This window comes from Dipodomys ordii, unplaced genomic scaffold, assembly GCF_000151885.1.
Source record: "Dipodomys ordii isolate 6190 unplaced genomic scaffold, Dord_2.0 Scaffold131, whole genome shotgun sequence".
NCBI lineage: Eukaryota > Metazoa > Chordata > Mammalia > Rodentia > Heteromyidae > Dipodomys > Dipodomys ordii.
This window is the reverse complement of record NW_012267347.1, coordinates 2,871,042-2,894,714: the sequence shown is the minus strand read 5'-3', so window position 1 is coordinate 2,894,714 and position 23,673 is coordinate 2,871,042. Positions and strand designations below refer to the sequence as shown.

The following is a 23,673-nucleotide window of genomic DNA, read 5'->3' as shown; positions in this document are numbered from 1 at the left end:
TTCAAGATAGGAAGGGATACAACTCTTCAGTACATCAGTGAGAAACCCGTGGTAGGTGTCATATAGGACTTGTGGTTGATAGAACTACAAGCTGTGCTATGGTTGGTACAAATACAACACTTCATTTTCTAATCAACCATGTCACACAGAGGAGTGGTGAAATTAGGCTGACAGCCAGAAGATTTGTGTTGGAGGATGAGGAAAGTTTTTTTTTTAATCTATCAACATTTGCATAGTAATAAGCTTTATCCTATCCCAAATGAGGTATGAGGTCTGGAGGAAAAAAATCTCTTTATGAAGCCAATGTAAAAAAAGTCAACCAAGGGAAGAATCCTCAACCTGGTAAGATAATGAGAAGTCCAGAATCCTGAAAGGAGGGGAGAACTTGAAAACCCAATTGATTTTCAACAGAGTGGACAAATTGACTTAACAATCAAAATTTAGCATGGTGATGCTGTTTGTTAAGTTCACAAATTCTTGTCAGATTTATTATGTAATATATACAATGCATGTGATCACAATGAAGAAGTGTTTCTCTTATGAACAAAGTTCAATTATGAGACACATAAGTTAGATTACATATTGATCAATACTTGAATATTCAATATAGAAATGAGGAATATTCTTCAACTATGTACCTTGGTGATAACATGGGGTCAACTTAGTGTTCTGAAGTTGATTTTCATTTGCCATCTCTCACACAAATTATTTTTCTTTGTTGTTTCTCTTTTGCTGTTTTTGTTGTTGTTTTATTGCTCTTGTGTGGTTGGGTTGGTTTTTATTTTTGAAGTGCTAGAGCTTGATCTTAATGCCACGGCCATGCTAAGTCAGCACTCTATGAACTGAGCCATTTTCCCATACCTCAAAGAAATGTTTTATGTCAATTTAAGTGTTTACCCAGATCATTTCAACAAAATGAAATCATTTGAGTCTTTTGAAATCAAATCATTTGAGTCACATCAACTTTAACACAGATCCCAAAATGTGTTGAACTGAATAAAAGTGAAAAGCTACCAAATTCAGGTATGAGTGAAATTTCAATAAAAGACAGGAGGGAAAAGACAGATTTTTGAGAGCTGAGAATTTACTTGATGTCCCTGGTCTTAGGGAAAAAAACTCTTAGCTTGACCTATGTGCTTCTTGATAGCTTCTTTTATCTCTTTATTTCTCAGACTATAGATAATGGGATTGAAGAAGGGAGACAAAACTGCAAAGGCCAGGGCAATAGCTATATCCCAGAACAAAGAATAGGTGGCAGAGAAGCGTAGGTACATGAGGGCCACACTGCCAAAGAACAACAAAAAGACGGTGAGGTGGGACACACATGTGGAAAACGCTTTGCGGCGGCCTTCAGCTGAACGAATACGTAGAATCACAGCCACAATGCCAACGTAGGACATGAAAATGAGCATCACTGCTGTAATAATTTCCACGGCATGGAAAATATCCACTACCTGGATCATGATGATGGTATGTGTGTCTGTGCAGGCCAGGCGCAGCACTGGGAGGAAGTCACAGAAGATATGCTCCAGGTGATTGGAGCCGCAGAATGGCAGTGTGGCGATCCAGGCAATCTCAGGGAGGGGTGTGATAAAGCCACAAATGCAGCAACCTAAAGTCAGTTGGAAACATAGCTTAGGGGTCATGATAGTAGGGTAATGAAGAGGGCTGCAGATGGCTAGATAGCGGTCAAAGGCCATAGCTGTCAAGAGACAAACTTCACTGATGCCTGTGGAATGGAAGAAATACATCTGCAGGAGACAACCATTTAAGGAAATGCTTCGTCTTTTACTAAGCAGGCTAGCCAGCATGGCTGGGATGGTGGCTGTGGTGTACCAAATCTCCAGGAACGAAAGGGCACTGATAAACAAGTACATGGGCGTGTAGAGGTGAGAATTCAGCTGGACCACAGTAATGATAACAAGGTTTCCAACAATAATGAAAGAATAGATGAAGAGCAGCAGAATGAAGCAGATGACAGAATTTCCCCAGGAATCAGGGAAAGCTGAGAAGATGAACTCTTGAGCAGTAGTCCGATTGCAGTTCTCCATCTCCAAATGGGAAGTGAGGTTTTCTAGAAAGCATCTACTCTAGGTCTGAGAGGAATTACACTTACCAAAAGGCAGCCTTTTGTTAGACCCCTGAACTGGAGATGTAGAAGAAGAGAAATGAGAAATGAGATTTTCTGTATCCCATGTTGATGTAGAACTAAAGTCTGGTATGGGGGAAAATGCAGTCAGAAAATACAACTAATGTTTTGAACCAGTGATTCTCAAACAGGAGCATGAGTCAGAATCAGTAAGTGTGTTTGTTAAAATTGCTGAGAGTTTCAAACTCAACATGTCTGAGAATATTTTAATGCTATTTTATCTTTTTTAAATGGAACATTCTACCTTCTTTTAGACCTTACCCACTTTCAAGGTAGAGGAATTTCAAAAGTCTTTCTACTAGAAACATTTGATCAAATGAAATAATTTATGGAAGCAATACGTTAAGCTATAACTGATGGGCTACACTAGTAGAATCATATGGCATGGCTTAGTGGGAGTTTAGCGATAGAGACTTTAGCTGTGTACAATGTAAATATCACATATATTAATGCACTGTCCTATTCATTTATGCCCATTTCACAATTATTTGTTTCATTTTATTATCTTCTGCCACCAACTATATTTATATCTTATTTTGGAGAAAAACACATCTTTTTAGCATCTTTGTCTAATGTATAACACATATGGCTTTTCTTAATTTCACCCTGAATTTCTTTAAATAAATTACTTACCCTCAACTTTCATTATTGCTTCCCCAAGCCTCAAAATTCTCTCTATCATTTCCTTTTCCATTTTCTACCTTCCAGCTATGAAGATAACTCAAATTCTGTTTTCATTTTTTGCTTCTCTTTCTATATTTCCTTCTACACAGAAGACTTGTTCATTTCAATATTACATTTATTCAAAACCATCAACTTCTATTGGCCTTTTATTAATCTGAGTTAATGTGACTCTAGAATTCCTTATTTTGGATCTCTTCCTTGAGTCCCACATTTTCTTCAGGACTCTCATACTTACAAGCTACATTTTGACCTAAACTTCCTATTATGACCTGACTAGAATCTTTGAAAAGATAACTCAGTTGAAATAGGGCATTAAGGTAAGTCCTACTTGTTCAGTATGACTGGTGTTCGTGTGAGAAGAGATTGGGATGCAACCAGCTTCAGGAGTAAGGCCATAGGGGCACGCAGGGAGAAGATATAAGCCAGGGAGAAAGGCCCCAGGAGAAAACACCCAATCAAAACTTTTATTTCAGGCTTCTAGTCCCCAGGATAATGAGGGCATAAATTTTGGTTGTTTAAGATACACAGTCTGAAGTACCATGTTATGTACCTTCTGCACTCAATGAGTTTACTGCCTTTCTGATTTTTATTCACCTATAAACCAATTTCCTCCTTTTTATGTCTACTGCCTCCTCAGTTTCAAACCAAATGCATCATCCAGGTTGTTTGAACTTAATTTTCTTGCTAAATCAACAATATATTTTATCTACACTCTTTATCCTAATTGGATCTCTAGTCATAACACTAGTAGGGTGTTAATGCAAGCCCAAAAGTCTCTGCTTGAAAATCATTGTCTATACAAGCCTCCACTGCCTGCCTTAAGGTCAATCTTACAAATGCATCAGTTTTCTCCTTTGAGCCCCTTCCACAATTGTTTTTTTTTAATATATATTTTTCTTTGTAAAGATACTATACAGAGGGGTTACAGTTACATGAGCAAGGCAATGAGTCCATTTCCTATTGAGCATTGTTACACCCTCCTTTATGTTTATATTTCCCCCACCATCCCTTTCCTCCCCACCTCCCCAACTCCTCCCTCTCATCTCCCCTCTACCCCCCTCCCCCCACAAAGTTGTAAAGTTCATTTTCAACATACTGTCTTATACATCTCATTGTTACAATGGGTCATCCTGTATCCTTATTTCAGCATTTTGTTATTTCCCTTCCCCTTCCTAAATTAGAAAAAATGTATATACAAGATGCAGGGCACCAGAATCAAACACACTGACAACAGGGGTTGTACCATGGGGGAAGAACATACAAAAGAAACAAAATATCACAAAATTTTACTTTCTTACCATTATCTTATTGCAGACTTAGAACACACACACACACACACACACACACACACACACACTCAAATTCTCTACTAACATTCTTTGCTTAACAATGGAGCCTTCTATTTATTTACAATCATCATCTTATTTTTTATGTGCTATAAAAGGATTTTGCTTGTTTATTTATATTTAGCTATGTGAACTTAGGGCCATGTTACTCATTTTTATGTCTGTTATCTTCTCAGTTTCCAAACCAAATTTATCATTTTTTCTTTATTTTTTCTTGCCAAATCAATTTCTATTTCCACTATCTTCCTTATTTGTTAATTGACTATGTGATCAAGTCCCCATTACACTCTTTACTTACAAGCCATAGTAAGCATCATCTTTTAATATTATACTGGTTTTATTTGGCTACATTTTGTAGAAAACAAAGCCATCTCTGGTTGCTATGGCAACATGCTACTTACCCATCCTGTTAAACAGAAGTGTTATTATTCCATGCCTGTAACTTACTTACTTTTTATTTCCCTTCCAAACTCTGCTTCTTAGTTCCTAAACAAGAACTATACATGTCTGTCTTGGTTTTCAAAACACAATATTGTGTTTCTATTTATCCATTTCTCTTCCTTATGATACATATGCATATAGGTGGGAGTTAGTGGAGGTGTGGGGCTGTATCCTGCTTATCTATACCTGTGCATTACAAGTTTATTCTTTTAAAGATGCTCTTACTTTTCTTAATTTTTCACATACATATCTGATATATAATTCTTCACATCCTCAACAGTCTTTAGCAAGACTAACTATGCACCTGACAACAAGGTTCTAAGAAGTTAGAAAGACAGTAGTTGCAGAAGTTGCTTTCTAAACAGACTGGTGCCTCTTTTCTTTTTTTCTTTTTTCTTTTTTTTCAATTGTGAAAATACCATACAGAGGGGTTACAATTACATGGGCAAGATAATGAGTACATTTCTTATCAAGTATTGTTGCCTCCTCCTTTGTTTCCCCTTCCTATCCCTTCCCATCTCCTCCACCCCAAAGTTGTAAAGTTCGTTTTTCAACATAACAACATCTCATTGTTGCAATTAGTCCACCTGTATCCCTATTTAAATGGTTTGTTTTTTTCCTTCCCCTCCACAAATTATACCAACATCAAATACAGTGAAAGCAGGCATTATGGAAGAAAGACAGCCTCTTCAGTAAATGGTGCTGGCAAAATTGGTTAACTACTTGTAGAAAACTAAAGCTAGATCCTTATATATCACCCTGCACCAAAATCAACTGCAAATGGGTCAAAGACCTCTGAGTCAAAACAGACACTCTGAAAACATTTCAGGATGGTGCCCTTTTTAATCTCTAGAGATGCCTTTAAGCCAAAGACAGAAGAAGGAAAATCTGAACTGAAAAATTAGCTTTGCCCATTAAAAGCGTTTTTTGTCTTCATCCAACATTAGCTAGCAATAAGCTCAGTGAAATTGGAACATGTGTTTCTAATCATTTCAGAAATCAGACTCAATGATCATTTGTGGTTTTCAAGCAACCCTTGGAGCTTTACCAAAATCTTCCCAAATAATACTTAGACTATGTACAGATATATTGTGACTGTCTGTTGGGTCATAACCCATACATATTGTTCTTTCTCCATTTACTTTTCTGCAGCTCACTGACCTTGCAGCGTTGGGATCCAGAGCTGGAGTGAACATGAGTGAAGACTCTACCTTCCCTAATGTAGGCTATAGAGCTGCTCTTCTGTTGTGTGTCTACCCTGATTCCTCTGTCTAAACTGAATTTCCTTCATCAACAGATAGGTTGTAGTCTCCTTAGACACACTTTCACTCTTCTCCTCTTCTTGGTCTTTTAAAATATTTATTCATGTCTTTTCCTGAACATAAGTAGATTGCTAGAATGATACAATAGACTCACTTGGGAATTCTACAGGAATGACTCAAGTAGAAAAACAACCATCCAATTAGGAAAAACACCTCAGAGGAGTAATTAGGGAAACCCCAATCCCCAGAAACTCCAGTCCTGTCCAAATGAAATATCTTGGGACCTCTAGGCAACGGAATAACACTAGTTTTCATTGTTTGTTTTTATTTCTCTTTCTCTGGCACTTATGGTTGAATTGATTATTTTTAATGAATGAAAATACAGAAGACCCAAGGGATGTTGGTATAGTAAAGGAGTAGAAATCCATAGATCAATGACAAGAGGGAGTTAGGCTTACATTCTACTTCCTGAGTCATTCAGCTTACTTTGAAGAACATGATTGGTCTTTTGAATGATCTATTTGGTGTCATTATAATATTTCAGCTAATGATGTTGATTTTTCACCCATTTTTAACCTTTTCTCCTGATTTACTACTGTTTTATTTCTTTGAGAAAAGATGTAATAAACATTTGAGGAAGACAATCCTCAAACAAAGTGAATTAATAATTTTATGCCACTCCTATCAAGATTGTTTCTATATCACTCTCAACCTTTACTGAATTGACTTATAAGTATTATATCATTCTGAGTAAGTCAAATTGTGTGCGTTAATTATCTGGAATGAAAAAGTGGCTAAACAATTATTTTGGTTATTTTTATGAGCACACAGAATTCATGTTTATTTTTCAATTTTTCAAAATTCTCATTTATTCTTTCACATTTTGCTCTGAAACTTTTGAAAATGATTTTGTTTTCAAGCTGGAAGGTACCCTATTCTCCACTAGAATTTCCTTGACTGTGTGACATGAAATGATTTGCAAACTTATACCAAAGTTTTTAGCCATTTTCTACCTAGTTGTAGTGTTAGGAGATCACCATACAGAAAAACAGCTGACATGGTACTCTGTTATTTTTTAAAATAAAAAGCAAAAGTGGAAGCTGTGGAAGGTAATTTTCTGATAATATCAATATTGTAAGTTAAAAAAATGAATAGAACATGGAATTATTTCTATTAAAGTTTGTTAGTTCAAAGATCTTGGTAATTTAAGAGGGGAAAATGGAAAATGTCAAATCTTGTCTCTGAAAATATTCACAGAGGCTCTGTCCAAATCATGTTTAATGATTCTACTGAAACTCTTGAAAATTTCTAATTTTTCACCACAAAGTAATGAAAGGTTGATTTTTTTCATCAAAGGTTGACAGTTTTTATGTTACTCTCTCCCATCTCCTTCTTAAACTTCTGTAATTGCTCCTGCTCCCTTGTCACTGATTCATGATCTTTGTCATCACATTAATTTTCCCGCAAGTTTGAGTGATTTTGTGTGAGAAGATTTGTTATCATATACCATCAATTGTTCTTATATAACGCTGACAGTAAAGGCTGCTTCTGAGGACTTGCATGAGAATTGGACTGGAAACCATTTTGGCAAAGGACTTGTCTACAGGTTATCTGTGCCCTTGGTGAGAGGATGAGTTAAAAAATGATACATGAATGGAAAGATCTGGAAAATCTTAAGTTTGGGCAAAAATAGCACATTGAATATTTTACAAGGTTATTTTTTACGACGAGTGCTATATTTTACAAAGAACACCATGAAAAAAGAAACCAAGTCATTGGCTTTGGGACAACAGAGAAATTGCTTTGCAAACACTTTATGAACCAGTGTGAACCTTTCCAATGCAGGGCCAAGGCTGAGAAGGTATAAATTTATTGAAAAGGTTTTCTCTTAAGAAGAATGTGTCACTGAGGCAGCCCACTATCATAGGGCTCCACTAAGGATTATTTACCCATGGTTAAACCTTTAGACATTCAAAGACGATGGGAGTTGCTGTCTAAAGAGGCGCAGCTACTGCTTGAATTGGCAGCCAGATGTGGAGCATAGTAGCATGATCCATGGGATTGATGATGGTTTTGAAGGAACGCAGAGTAATGGAGGCTATGGACCAGATTTCAAAGCAAAACCTAGAATGCCAAGCAGTGTATGAGTGCGGGAATCCTTGGAAGGAGTTCCTGAAAGGGTAAAGCGTGAAGCTGTGAAGGTGAATCTAAAACTATAGGAAGGGGGAAGATGCCAGGAACATGGAATAAATGTTCTGTGTCTGCTGAGGAAAGCCATTAACAATGAGCAGAGCCAGCCCCAAAGAGAGAAGACCATGAGGGCTACAATTGGAAAGGCTAAGAGTGGGACTTCTCAAACCTTTTGTAGCTCCATCCTGCCATGATGTACCCCAGATAGCAGACAATGGATATGCAAGATTTTTGTCCATCATAAGTTTCAGGCTTGTTTTGGTCTCATCTCTCCTTTCTATACCATCATTCTTCTCTAGTGTGATGGGAAGATGAACTGTATCCCACCATTGTATTATAGAGGAACTTAACTTCTTTTCTCATTTTACAGGGATTTGTAGATAAGAGTTTTCCTTCAGCCTCAGAGGAGATTTTGAGCTTGGATTTTGGGTCAATACTGCAACTGTTGGGACTCTGGGAAAGGAATTAACAGGTTTTCAGTTGTATGCAGCACAGTTACCTATCATGTTAGGTAGAATCATGACCTTGTCATTTATTTGGAGATTAACCAGAAAACATGTTTGAATGTCAGACTAAAACAAGGGTGAACTTGTGGTAGTTGTTTTTAAGTGACAACTTGATTAGATTGAATGGTATCTAGAACATTAGTAATTCATACCTCTGGGAATACCTGTGAGGGAATTTTTAGAGACAAGAGGGAGAGAGTTACCATAAATGTAGGCAATATTTTATTAGTCTAATAGGCTTAAGATCCAGATGACTGAAACCTAAAAGGGAAAAGAAGAAGCTGGATAACAAAAACACACTTGCTCTCTGTGCCGGGTGCCAGGCCAGGCTTTCCTAAGGTAAACAGCTTTGATCTCCTATGCCTTCTCCACTATGAAACTCTGCCTCACTACAGGTACACAGAATGGGGTCAAGTAATCAGGGACTGAAATTTTGAAAATATGCACCAAAATAAATCCTTTCTCCTTCAGTTGTTTCTCTCAGATATTTGTCACAATGTTAGCAAAATGGACTGAAACAGTTCCTACAGTTTTACTTGCCTCAAAATACTCTTATCTAATTTTGTTTTACGTTTTTTAATTGTAAAAATGCTATAAGAGGGGTTACAGTTACATGAGCCAGGTAATGAACACATTTCCTATGGAGCAATGCTGTCTCTGCCTTTGTTTTCCCCTTACCATACTTTTCCTCCCACCTTCATGACTACCCCCACCCCACTGAGTGTGTAAAGTTCATTTTCAACATAGTGTTTTCTACATGTCATTGTTAAAATGGGTCAACCTATATCCTTATTTAAGCATTTTGTTTTTTCCCTTCCTCTCCCCAAATTAGAGGAGTGTATATACAAGATGCAGGGCAACAATATCAAATACAGTGAAAACAGGGGTTATATCGTGGGCGGGGAGGGGGAGGGCAAACAATGAAACAAAAAATCACATGGTACATTAAAAATAGGTTAGAAACAATAGCAAGAAAGAAAAAGGATATTTGTGTCCCTATCTTGGGGTTCATTTTGCTTAACATCATCTTATCTGGTCATATGTACATAGCTTTTGGCCTTTTCTGCTTTCCTATACATGTACTAGTTATTGCAAATAAGGGAAAGCATGGGACGTATGTTTCTTTGGGCCTGGCTTACTTCACATAATATAATTTTCTCCAAGTCTTTCCACTTCTTAACAAATGGGGCAATGTCATTCTTTCTGATGGAGGAATAGAATTCCAATACATATATATATATATATATATATGTATATATATTATATTGATATGAATTCTATATATATATATATATATACATATATCACATTTTTCTTGATCCATTCATCTACTGAGGGGCATCTGGATTGGTTCCATATCTTAGCTATGGTAAATAATGCTGCAATAAACTTAGTTGTGCTGGTAGCCTTGGTATGGTCTTGTATGGTCCAAAAGTGGGATTGCTGAGTCATAGGGGAGCTCTATGTGGTCTTTTGAGGAACTTCCATACTGCTTTCCAAAGTGGCTGAACAAGTTTACACTCCCACCAACAATGCAGTAGGGTTCCCTTCTGGCCACCTCCCCTCCAGCATCTGTTGTTATTAGAGTTCTTGATTATAGCCATTCTAACTGGGGTGAGGTGGTATCTCACAGTTGTTTTGATTTGCATTTCTTTTATGGCTAGGGAGTTGAGCATTTCTTCATATGTCTGTTGGCCATTCGTATTTCCTTTTCAGAGAAGTTTCTCTTTAAGTCTTTAGCACACTTATTTATTGGGCAGTTTTTTTCTTTGAGGATTTGTTGTTGGGGATTTCACTTTTTGAGTTCCAAGTATATTTTAGATATGAGACCCTTATCCATTATATGGCTAGTTAAGATCTTCTCCCAATCTATGGGCTTTCTATTGATCTTGCTAGCTATGTCCTTTGCCATGCAGAAGCTCTGCAGCTTCATGCAATCCATTTGTCCAAACTTTCTTTGATTTATGTGTTTCTTGGTCTATATTAAGGAAATTTTGGCCTGTGCCAAGGAGACCTAAGGTATCTCCTATTCTGTCCTGTAATGTTTTCAGGGTATCTGCTTTGACTCCAAAGTCTTTGATCCATTTGGACTTGATTCTGGTGCAGGGTGATATAGAAGGATCTAGCTTTAGTTTTCTACAGGTGATTAACCAATTTTGCCAGCACCATTTACTGAAGAGGCTGTCTTTCTTCTGTTCTCTTTTTTAACTCCCTTATTGAAGATTAGGTGGCTATAGGTCTGTGGGTTCATTTCTGGGTTTTCAATTCAATTCCATTAATCCTCAGGTTTGTTCTTGTGCCAGTACCAAGCTGTTTTGATTACCATGGCTTTGTAGTAGAATTTGAAATTTGGTATTGATATTCCTCCAGCACTGTTCTTTCTGTTAAGGATCATTTTTGCTATTTTGGGACTTTTATTGTTCCATATGAATTTTTGGATTGCCTCTTCTATTTCCTTGAAGAATGAGGTTGGAAAATTGATAGCTATGGCACTGAATTTGTAGCTAGCTTTTTGAATTATTGCTATTTTCACGATGTTGATCCTTTGAATTCAGGAGCATGGGAGGTTTTTCTACTTCCTAAGTTCTGCTTTGATTTCCTTTTTCAGGTTTTTAAAATCTTCATCTTAGAGGTCCTTTACTTCTTTAGTTAACTCCTAGGTATATTTTATATTTTGTGGGGCTATTAAAAAAGAAGTTGCTTTCCTGATTTCAGCCACACTTTTCTCATTGTTGGCATACAGAAAAGCCACTGTTGAGGGTTAATTTTATACCTTGCTACTTTGCCAAAGTTTTGAATCAGCTTGAGTAATTTGGGAGTGGAGTCCGTGGGATTCTTTAAATAAAAGATCATATCATCTACAAAGAGGGAGAGTTTTACTTCATCTTTCCCTATTTGGATCCCCTTTATGTTTGCATCTTGTCTTATTGCTGTAGCTAGACATTCTAATACTAAATTGAAGAGAAGTGGAAAGAGTGGACATCTTGTCTCATTCCTGAGTTTAGAGGAAATGGTTTTTCACTGTTAAGTATAATTCTGGATGTATGTTTGTCATATACAGCCTTTATTATATTGAGGGATGTTCTATGGATTCCTAGTTTTTCCAGAACCTTCATCATAAAGGGGTGTTGGATCTTGTCAAATGCTTTTTCTGCATCTATTGAGATAATCATGTGGTTCTTATCCTTGCTCTTGTTGATGTGATGAATTATATTAATTGATTTACGTATATTGAAACAGCTTTGTATCCCTGAAATGAATCCTTTTTGATCGTGGTGTATGATTTTTTCGAGTAGTTGTTGAAGTCAATTGACCAAAATTTTGTTGAGAACTTTTGCATCGATGTTCATCAAAGAAATTGGTCTATAGTTCTCTTTCTTTAATGAGTCCTTGCCTTGTTTTGGGATGAGGGTTTTGGTGGCTTCATAGAAGGAATTCAGTAGTGAACTTTCTCTTTCAATTCCATTGAAGAGTTGGAGAAGTATTGGTGTGAGTTCTTCTTTGAAGGTCTTGTAGAATTCCATTGTAAATCTATCCAGTCCTGAGCTTTTCTTAGATGGGAGGTCTCTTATTGATGTTTCTATTTCGATACTTGATATGGGTCTGTTAAGTTGGTTTAGCTCATCTTGGTTTAGTTTTGGCATGTTGATATTTGCTAGGAGATTGTCCATTTCTTCCAGATTCTCAAACTTATTAGCATAAAGGTTTGAGAAGTATTTCCTTATAATGTTCTGAATCTTGGTTGTTTCTGTGGTGATGTTACCATTCTCATCTCTGAGTTTATTTATTTGACTGTGTTCTCTTTTTCTGATAAGATTTGCTAAGGGTCTGTCAATTTTTTCGAAGAACCAACTCTTTGTTTTGTTGAATCTTTCTATGGTATTTTTGGATTCTAATTCATTCAATTTTGATTTAATTTTAATTATTTGTTTCTGTCTACTGGATTGGGGTTTAGCTTGTTGCTCTTTTCCAAGGAGCTTCAGATGTCTCATTATTAATCTAATTTGTTGATGTAGGAACTCAGAGCTGTAAACTTGTGTCTGAGTACTGCCTTTGCTGTGTCCCAGAGGAGCTGGTAATTTGTGTGTTCATTTTTGTTGAATATCATGAACATTTGAATTTCCTTTCTAATCTCTTCCATGACCCACTGGTGGTTCAACAGTGTGTTTTTCAGCCTCTATATGTTACAGGACTTTCTTTGGTGGCTTTTGGTGTTGAGTTATAATTTTCTTCCCTTCTGGTCTGAGAGAATGCAGGGCATAACTTCAATGTTTCTTAATTTGGACAAGTTTGCTTTGTGACCTAAAATGTGGTCTATTTTGGAAAATGCTCCCTGCACTACTGAGAAGAATGTGTATTCTGATGTTGCTGGGTGAAATATTATGTAGATGTTTGTTAAATATAGTTGATCTATGCAGTTGTTTAGATCTATGGTCTCTGTCTTGAGTTTTTGGTGAGTTAATCTATCTAGTGGGGATAGTGGTGTGTTAAAGTCCCCAACAATTAATGTCTTTGGATCTATGTGAGATTTGAGGGAAAGTGATGTTTCTTGGATAAATTTGGGTGCTCCATTGTTTGGTGAATGGATATTTAGAATTGTAATATCCTTCTGAAAGAGAGATTCCTTAATTAGTATGTAGCAACCTTCTTTATCTCTTCTCACTAATTTTAAATTGAAGTCTATTTTATCTGATATTAGGATTGCAACTCCCTCCTGTTTATGGGGGCCTTTTGCTTGGTAGATTTTATTCCAGCCATTCACTTTCAGAGTATGTTTGTTTTTATGGGAAAGGTGTGACTCTTGAAAGCAGCAGATAGAAGCATCTTGATTTTTCATCCAACTAGACAGTCTATGTCGCTAAATTGGAAAGTTAAATCCATTAATATTGAGAGTGAGGACTGAGAGCTATTTGGTAGTTCCTGCCACGTTATTCACCTTCTTGGGGGCTGTGACAACTGGGTTCTTCCTATGGTTCTTGGATTCTCAGTTTGGGTGCAGTTTTTTGGCCTTTATTGTGGTCTTGTTGGTTTTCTATGTGTAAGACATCTTTAAGTATCATTTGTAGGGCTGGTTTGGTGGAGATATATTGTTTCACTTTTTCTTTGCTATGGAGGGTTTTTATTTGACCATCCATTATGAAGGAGAGTTTAGCTGGGTACAGTATTCTTGGTTGATAGTTGTTTGTCTTTAGGGTGTGGCATACATTATTCCAGGCTCTTCTTGCTTTAATTGTCCCTGCTGAGAAATCTGAGGCTATTCTAATTGGTTTCCCTTTATAGGTGATTGATCTTTTCTCCTTGATAGCTTTAAGGATCCTTTCCTTGGTCTGAATTAGTCCTGTGTGAATTATAATATGATGGTAGGATGTCCTGTTCTGGTCTGGTCTATTTGGGGTTCTAAAAGATTCTTGTATCTGAATAGGCCTATCTTTTTGCATGTTTGGGAAGTTCTCTGCTAGGATCCTGTTAAATAAATTTCCTAGACCATTGACTTCTGTCTCTAGGTGCTCCTCTACACCCATTATCCTCAGATTAGGCCTTCTGATAGTGTCTTCCAAATGTTGAATAGATCTATCATATTTCTTGGATTTGTCTTGGATAGTTGTATGTTCTTTCTCTATAATATCTAGGCTGTCTTCAATATCCAAGATTCGATCTTTTGCATGGTTTAACATACTGTCAAGACTTTCTACTTTGTTTTTTATTTCCTTTCCTTCTAATTGGTCAGCTTTGATGACTTCAAATTCTTTGTTGGAGCTTTATTTTAGATCTTGTATGGACTTCTTTGCTTCCTTAATTTCATTTTCTGTGTTCAATCTCAAATCCCTTAGTTGATTGGTTATGGTTTCATTGGACTACCTTTCCTTCTGACAGACTCCATTCAGCATTCCCTTTGTGGCTTCCCTGGATTCCTTCAGCTGTCTGTTTATGGATTCCATGAATGCCTTCATTGTTCTTTGTCTCTTCTCATCCCACTCACACAATTCCTGCAATACTTGTTTAGCTTCCTCACACTCACACAATTCTTGTATTACTCTTCGACTATTAGCCTGCTCATGAAATTACTGTATTAATCTTTGAATAGCTTCCTCAAGGTCATGAGATTCCTGTATTAACTTTTGATTAGCCTCATTATGCATGCAAAGTTCCTGTATTAATCTTTGGTTTGTTTCCATCTTACTCCCTATCACGCTCGCACTGAGTCCTTTATAGGCTTTCAATCTTTTCATTCACCATGTTTACCAGTAGTGTTTGTAGAGCTTTTTGGGAACTCTCCTCTGGATTATTCATTAAGTGTTCTCTCACCTGATTATCATGAGTGGGAGTTGAGATGCCTGGGACTTGCCATCTTTTTGTTTCTCCAGCTTGTTCTGCTCATTTAGTATGAAAGTAACACCAATTTCACAATAGAACACTATTTTAAGGCAAGCATCAACCAGAGTCCTGTTCTTGCACAGACTGATTGACACTTTCAAAATGGCTGCAGATACAATCTATTTCAACAGATACATTTTAATTCAACATAAAAAAAACAACTCTAGATTAATGGGCAAAGAAAAAAAAAGGACCAAAAAGTTAAAAAGAGATTAAAAAAAATAAAAATAAAAACACCCCCCACATACATCTAAACTAAAAATTGTGAAAGAAAAGACAAAAATAGAAAACAATTTTTTAAAAAAATTTAAAAATTAGGTAGAAAAAAGAGTTCTTTGATTTTTTTTTTTTTGGGGGGGGAATCTTGTATCTCCCCTGTGTCCATAACCAGTCTCTTGGTGGAGTCTCTGGTTTGCTTGTAGTGTTTAGTTTTCCTGTGGCTTGATTGTTTTCTTAAGTCAGTTTGTTTGAGCAGGCTAAGGCCTGCCTTACCCAGGACTTTGTGACCCTCCTCCCAGGCTAGTTCAGTGGGAGGGAGATCTGCTTTGAATATCACAAAAGAGGGAGATGGCTGCTTCCTCTGCCTTGGAGTTGCTGTGATGAGGCTAGGTTGTGGATAGGGTTGAAGACTATCAGCAATCAGTAGCTTTTTCCTGAGGGAAAAGCTACTGGAGCCATTCTCAAGATTTATTTTTACTGAGTTTCAATTGTTTTTCTTTTACCCCTCCTGCTGCTGAGTCTGCAGCTTAGGTTGCAGTGGGGAGGGCAGCCTCTGGCTCTGTTTACCCAGTGAAGAAAGTCACTCCTCCAGGATGGAGCTTTCTCTGCCTGGGTAGGGCAACTTCTCCTGGGTATAAGTGAGCAGAGCAGGTCAGGTTCCTGTGAGCTGTTGAATGGCTCTTATTGTTGTCTTCCAAAGCCTAAATTGGAGCTAGTTGCTCAGGCCAGACCTTTGTCAGTATCAAAGCTGGAGTTCTTCTCTGGTGGTGAGGGAAGGGCTACCTTCCCACCACTGCTCCTTGAGAAAGAGTGAGAATGTCTTGGGTGTACTCCCACCAATCTCTGGGCTGCCCATGATCTGTGATCAGCAGGATATCTGCTCGTTGTCAGTTTTTGCTGGCAGTGAGTAGAATCTGCTCGCACCCGACATCTGGCACCTTTCGCCTGGACTTTCTCTGTTGATATGGTGCTGTTGTGGCAGACACCAACAAGTGCTCAGATCTTGTCTTCTTAACCAAGCTGCCTGGATTTTTCCTCTCTGGCCAAACTCTCTGTACTGTGATGGCACACTTGGTGTGATTCCCTAGCCTAGGACAGTTCACTGAAATACTAAAACTGCTTTCTATACGAGAGTTTGTTTAGCCTCTAGCTTCTCCTCCACCATCTTCCTCTGGATCACCTTATCTTATAATTTTTAATAGAAATATGTTCAGCCAGGTGCTGGTGGTTCACACCTATAATCTCAGCTATTCAGGAGACTAATGAGATCTGAGGATTGTGATTCAAAGGCAACTAAGGCATGAAAGTCCATGAAATTCTACTTTTTATTAACCACCAAAAAACAAAAAGTTAAAAACAAAAGAAACAAAGCTGGAAGTGGAGCTGTGGCTCAAGTGGTAGAGCACTAGCCTTGAACAAAAAAAATTATATTAAGTAATCCAAGCCCAAAGAAACATAGGTCCCATGGTTTCCCTTATTTGCAGTAACTAGTACATGTGTAGGGCAAGCAGAAGAGACCAAAAGCTATGTACATGTTACTATATAAGATGACATTAGCAAAATTAACCCCAAGATAGGGATACAAATATCTTTTTTCTATCTTGCTATTGTTTCTAACATTTTAATGTACCATGTGATTTTTTTTTTGTTTCATTGTATGTTTAGCCCCCATGGTATAAGCCTTGTTTTCACTGTATTTGATGTTGTTGCCTTGCATCTTGTATATATACTTCTCTAATTCAGGGAGGAGAAGGGAAATAGCAAAATGCCAAAATAAGGATATAGGTTGACCCGTTGTAACAATGAGATGTACAAGACACTATGTTGAAAACAAACTTTACAACTTTGAGGCCGTGAGAAGAGGGAGAAGTTGGGGAGGTGGGAAGGAAAGAATGGTAAGGGAAAAACAATGCTTGATAGGAAATGTACTCATTATCTTACTCATATAATTGTAACCCCTCTGTACAGTATTTTTACAATAAAAACATATTAAAAGGAAGCTAAGGGACCATGCTTAGTTCCTGAGTTTAAGCCCCAGTAATGGCACACACACACACACACACACACAATTAATTCATGGAGTATTCAAATTTGTGTTGTGAGTTATAGTCTTTTAGCATTTTAAACAGGTTTTCCTGTGTCTTCTGGATTTATTATTTCTACTTGTAAATCAACTCAGTGCTACTTTAAAAATAATATATATCTTGCCTGATATGGTGTCTTATACCTATAATCTCAGCTATTTGGGAGGCCAAAATAGGAGGATCACAATTTAAGGTCAGCCTAGGAATAAAGTTAATGAGACTTATCTCAAAGAATAATCTGGAAGTAGTGAGTCACATTTGTGATTTCAGCTATACAGGAGGCATACATTGCAAGATCGAGGTCCAAGGCTGTTGTGTGCAAAAAGGATGTTATTTGAAACACAATTAAAGAATAAAGGGCTAGGGGTGAAACTAAACTGGTAGAGTACTTGACTATGAGGCAAGAAGTCCTAAATTAAAACCCCAGGATTGCCAAAGAAAAGTAGATTTCGGGCTGGGAAGGTGGCTCAGTGGTAGAGCGCTTGCCTTGCATGCCTGAGGCCCTGGGTTCAATTCCTCAGCACCACATAAGCAAAAAGAAAAAAGCCAAGTGGTAGAGCGCTAGCCTTGAGCTGAAGACAGTGCCCAGGCCCAGAGTTCAGGCCCCACAACTGGACCCAAAAAAAAAAGTAGATTTCATACCATAATCACTGCCCCTTAAATGATTTCACAATTGTATCTTGAATGATTTGTTTTCAAGGTTAACCCATAAAATGTTTCTTTCATCCTTTCTGAATATTTTTAAGGCTTCTTGAATTTGCAGTTCATGCCCCGTTTGGATTACCTTATGATGGTTCTAAAATGTTTGTAAATGAATTACCTAGGCTTCTCAAAGGCAAATGACCCATGGATTAGTCTTCTAATAAATACTGAGAAATTGGAGCACCAAGGAAAAGCACGTATACTTTCTGCATCCATCTCAGGGAACAGAAGGCACACATTGCCACACGCTCCCCACTTTTGGAGTGCTTTTTTTTTTTTAAGAATTAATCAACATATCTAAGATCATTCTGTATCCTAATTATTTATTCTGGTTTGTAATAATACCACCTCCAAACTGTATATTTTTAAATTAGATCTTCAAGTTCGTAATTATTATATATGGAGGAGTATTCTGTTTGAATTATGCAGAATTGTGCATGCCTTCCTTAACATCTTCTAGTCATAAAAGAAACAGGTTTTTGCTCCTCTTCTCTTTAACCCCTTCCCATCTCCTCCCCATTCTCCTACCTCTCTTCCCTTTCCCTGCTTCCTGTCCTTTTTTTTCTTTCTACCCCTCTTTCTTCTTTTCCTTTTCTCCTCTCTCCTTTTTTCTCTTTTCTCTTCTGCTTTATTCTGGTCTGTCTGCCTGAGTCTCTCTTTCTCAACTATTTGGATACAGTATGTGCAATTAGATTTTTGTACAGGTCCTACAGTTGTGCATTCTAGCAAATACTGAATTGCATGATTACTCTGTAGGTAGGTCCATTCCAACTCAGGTTGCTGAAAACTCAGGAATGCTGGCATATTGGTGTTCATTTATGGCTGCCCATAGGAAAAATACTGATTTCTTGAAGAGGTTACCACGAGGCCATGGAGCTCAGCTCCTGGTCAAGTATAATATAGGGGCAGGGCCATATAGGATTTTTGTTTCTTGTCTATTTTTGTAATTATCAAAATCAATTTAGTCTAGAAACAGCTTAAAATACTATATAGGAATTAAATTTATAGTCATATCGAAGGTTCCCCATTCCCAACTTCGTTTATTATTATTCATTTCATTCTCATGCTTTTCTCATAAGATTAGAGGTCTCATTATTATGTTAAAAATGAGTGCAGTCAAAGTCTATAGTCCCTGAGCAATCATGAATGTGTCTTTTAATCTGTTGGTTGTGGGATCCTAAGGTAGAACTTCTGAAGCTAGGGTATCTTAATTTTACTTAGCATGTCTTTCACTAAATGGAAACTAGGAAAGGAACATGTAGGCTAGCTAATTTCTAGGTCAGTGATATTCTAGAGTTCTATTAATTATTGCTCCCTTCTCTTCAAAATGTTTCCAAACAGTAAATTTCATTCAACAGTATTTGCTTCCTTCTCTTCTTATACTGCTCATTTTCTCAGAAATGGCCATCTGGTTTGGGGTTATTTTTGTTGTTTTGATTTTTTTTGTGTGTGTGGGGTCCGGTCGTGGGGCCTGAACTCTGGGCCTGGGCGCTGTCCCTCAGCTCTTCAGCTCAAGGCTAGTGCTCTACCACTTGAGCCACAGCGCCACTTCCGGCTTTTTTCTTTTTGCTTACATGGTGCTGAGGAATCAAACTCAGGGCCTCATACATGCAAGGCAAGCACTCTACCACTGAGACACCTTCCCACCTTCCCACCTTCCCCAGTTGTTTTGATTTTTTTTTCTTTAGTAATACAAAGATTTGAAAACAGGGCCTCTCATTTGATAGGCAGGCCCTCTATCACTTGAACTAGATACACCCAGTCCTTTTTACATTAGTTACTTTTTAATAAGGTCTTACTTTCCCCCTCCCCCCAGGCTGGACAGGACTGCGATCCTCCTTATATACCTCCCACATTGCTGGAATAATATATGTGTGACACTGTACCCAGTCTTTTCTTGGTTGATGTGGGATCTTGACAACTTTTTGCCTGGTTTAGCTTTGATTCTTGATCCTCTTGATCTCTGTCTCGTAAGTAGCTAGAATCACAGACATGAGCCACCATGCCTGATTCACTAGTGTTGTATAGAGACAGCTGTAATGGTTATGCATATTATACTAGAAAATTAAATTAAGGTAATAGACATGGTAGTAGATACGGAAAGATCAGGAAAGTGTTTAGACTTATGTAGCTAGAAAATTAAATGAATCATAAATTTTGAAAGCTGTTTTTCAAAATTAACATATGGAAGACTTGTAATTATAAATAGGTAAGTGAAGCTGTATAGCCCAGGAAGGCAAACAATAACTAAAATTCCTATCAGTGTTTACTAAATGGTATTGCCTATTCTATATTATAAACACTTTTACATTGTTATTTTTGATTGCATCTGGCAATCTTAATAATCTTACTAAGTATGCTTGTTTATTGCCATATTGAAGGGTTAACTTAACAACTGCAAATGAAAGTATAATTCAATTAAATATTATTTTAGATTTTTCTTTGATGTCTACTTCTGGGTGTACTTAATCAGGTAATCTTTGATCCATAATTAAACAGAATATTTTTCATGACCTGTTGCCTTAATGAGATATATGACCTCAGAGCACAAGGTTATTTCTAAAGAACAAGTTCTGCTGTTATAGTCTCCAAAATGGTGAGCCATGTTTCTTTAACTACAATATTCCAGAGGAAAGAAACAACAGTCACTTAAACACAAAATAAGTTTTCTATTGATACACACAGCAAGTTTCCAAATGATAACACAGAGGGTATTAATAGATTTTTTTTCTTTTTTGCTGATCATGGGGCTTATACTCAGATAACAGATCAAGAGGACTAAAGTTTCAATGTGATAAAAGGCTAGTTACAGATAAATGTCCTGCTATACCCTGTGAAAGAAATATGTGAATAAGGAAAGGGAACCCGTGGCTCAGAATTAATCTCTGGCTGTGCTCAACACTCTTCGAACACTGAAGAGTCTTTTAATTGCATTTTTCATGTCCTTGTTTCTCAGACTGTAAATGATGGGATTGAAAAACGGGGCACACACGCTAAACATGACTGCAATGGCTGTATCTAAAACGGGCGGATAGGTGGCATTGAAGCGCAGATACATGAGGCACACACTGCCAAAGAATATCAGGAAGACTGTGAGATGACCAGCGCATGTAGAAAAAGCCTTCTGCCTCCCCTCAGCAGAGGGAATTCTCAGGATCACAGAGACAATTTTCATGTAAGATAGAGCAATTATGAGAAACGTAATGATAATAACTACAGCGTGGGTCACGTCCTCAATCAGAATCATGGAAGTGTCCGTACAGGCTAACCTTAGCACAGGAACCAAGTCACAGAATATCTGATGGATTTGGTTGGACCCACAGAAGGGCAGTGTGGAAATGATCACGATCTCAGGAAGCAGGACGAGGAAGCCGACGACGCAAGAGCCAGCAGAGAGCTGAGCACATAGCTTAGGGGTCATGATCATTGGATAGCGAAGAGGTTTGCAGATGGCAAGATATCTGTCAATAGCCATGATGGTCAGAAAAAGCCCCTCTGTGTTTCCCAGTGAGTGGAAGAAATACATCTGCAGGAGGCAGCCGGTCATGGAGATGGCCTTCTTTTCATTGACGAGGTTGAACAGCATCTTGGGAATGGTAGCAGTAGTGTACCAGATCTCCAGAAAGGAAAAGATACTGATAAAGTTGTACATGGGGTTGTGGAGATGTGTATCCAGCCGGACGGCAAAGAAGATCAATAGATTCCCAATGACGATAAAAATATAGATGAAAAGTAGAGGGAAGAAGTAGAGGAGACTCACTTCTTTGTGCTGTGGGAACCCAGTGAAGATGAACTCAGTCACTGCTGAGAGGCTTCCATTTTCCATGTCCCTCGAACAGCTACCTGTGTATGAAGTAGAGGACTCACTCCCTCCAGCTCATGGCAGGTGGAGGAGAAAATAAATCATATGCACATTCAATACCTTAAATAACAGGGAGAAACCTGGAGGTTTCCCTCCCTAACTATTTGTACATTTATTATCATTTTCTTCCTCTCTTACGCATCAGAAGCCCAACTATAGAATTAGAGGTTTCCAGATGTTTTATTGGTACAAAAATTACATTATTTTAGTTTAATCACTAGTCACCTGTAGTTGTTGTGCATGCTAATGTTATAATATCTGTACCACAATGAGATGTAATAAGAAGTATGATAATAAACAATAAGAATTATAAGCAACTGTATGACATAAGAATTATTGCATGATAATAATAAAATTTTAAACTAAAGGCATAAAACAGAAATGGTAAAATAAATGTTCTGTTTGTTGACTGCCCAATTGGACTGTCTCTTTGGATGCATAGGTTCAAGGGAATTGGAATATAAACCTGGAACTGACATTAAAATCCTGGACCAGTCTCTCAACCATCTAGATGTCTTTTGAAGAATTACTTAATTTCTCCAAATCTCCATCACTTAAAAAAAGTGTGTGTGTAGGATTTAAAACAGCACGGAGGGAGTTGAACTGTGTTTGTTTCAGCGTTGGGTCTTTTTACTTCTCTATATGCAGCCACAGCTGACTTGGGACTCTCTAAGGAGGCCACGTTGTTCTTGGATTTCAGATCTTCTTGCCTCTCTAGTGATGAGATTACAGATGTGCACCACCACACCCAGCAGTTTGAATAGGACTTGAAAGGAAACTTCTCCAAGAAGTGGTAAAATCAACTCACCCTGTTTCTCATTTTCCTTTTATGATTTGTTCTGTACTCTCTCCCCTGACATTCCACTGATAGTACTTTGATGCTTTTCTTCTCAGCCCTGACACTGGATGCAGTTCATTCTTCTCCTATGTTGCCACATCTCCATTTTCAAATGGTGTGGTATCCTGATGGTTTTCTGAAGTAGGTTTGCCTTTGGCTTTGACTCTTGTTTTACTTATTTTTATTTATATCCCATTTCCTACCCTTTCTTATACTAAATTATGTCTTTCTCTTAAACTCTACTTAAAAAGCATATTTTCCCTGGGATCCTACTGCATTGCTACTGCTCATAATTTTATATTCTCCATTGGTATGTCATTCATTTTCCAGATCTTAAGTAGTAACACGTCTAAACTTTTTTGTTGTTCTTGTCACAGGGCTTGAAGTCAAGGACTGGACACTGTTCCTGAGCTTTTTTGCTCAAGGCTAATGCTCTACCACTTTGAAGCTACAGCTCCATGTCCTCTAAATGGTTTTTCTACAACCCCCCTCCCCGCCGACTTTAAATACAGCATTCTTGACTCTTAAATGTCTCTGGCATCACCTCCTAGCATTCCTGACTGCACGTTCTCTTGCAAACCCATTACTTACAGAGCTTTTGGTGTGCTACTTCTGCTGGTTTCAGTATGGCATAGCTTTCCTCCTCTGCTCTCTCTCCTTACACAAAAGCAAGATATAGTACTGGATAAAAGTCTGATGTTAGGAAAAACTGCCAGCCTTTGCATCCTCTCTGCTACCTTCACGTTCTATGGCTTATCAAATTATTCCACCTTAAATACTCTATTTATATGTGGAGAAAAAATTAGTATGAGCTCATGAAGTTTTTGATAATGAGGGAACATTTCATAACAATAGTAGTGCTGATACTTAGTACATTATACAGCATAGCAACTTTTGTTTCACTGCTATGACACTATCCTAAGTATTAGAATATATTGCTCACCTAATGCACATAATACTCTAATGAGATAAAATTGCTATCATCATTTTACAGATGAGCACATTTAGACAAAGA

The 23,673-nt window shown here is 37.6% G+C and overlaps 2 protein-coding genes across 2 annotated transcripts; both read right to left on the bottom strand.

Moving 5' to 3' along the window:
- Positions 1-1,090: 1,090 nt before the first annotated feature.
- Positions 1,091-2,062, bottom strand: LOC105996483 (olfactory receptor 6K2). The gene has a single exon (XM_013030570.1). The coding sequence runs from the start codon at positions 2,049-2,051 to the stop codon at positions 1,104-1,106; it is 948 nt and encodes a 315-aa protein (XP_012886024.1). The 5' UTR covers positions 2,052-2,062; the 3' UTR covers positions 1,091-1,103.
- An 18,774-nt stretch (positions 2,063-20,836) lies between these two features.
- LOC105996429 (olfactory receptor 6K3-like) lies at positions 20,837-21,784 on the bottom strand. Its single transcript, XM_013030507.1, has one exon. It carries the CDS (start codon positions 21,782-21,784, stop codon positions 20,837-20,839), a length of 948 nt encoding a protein of 315 aa, XP_012885961.1.
- Positions 21,785-23,673: the final 1,889 nt, after the last annotated feature.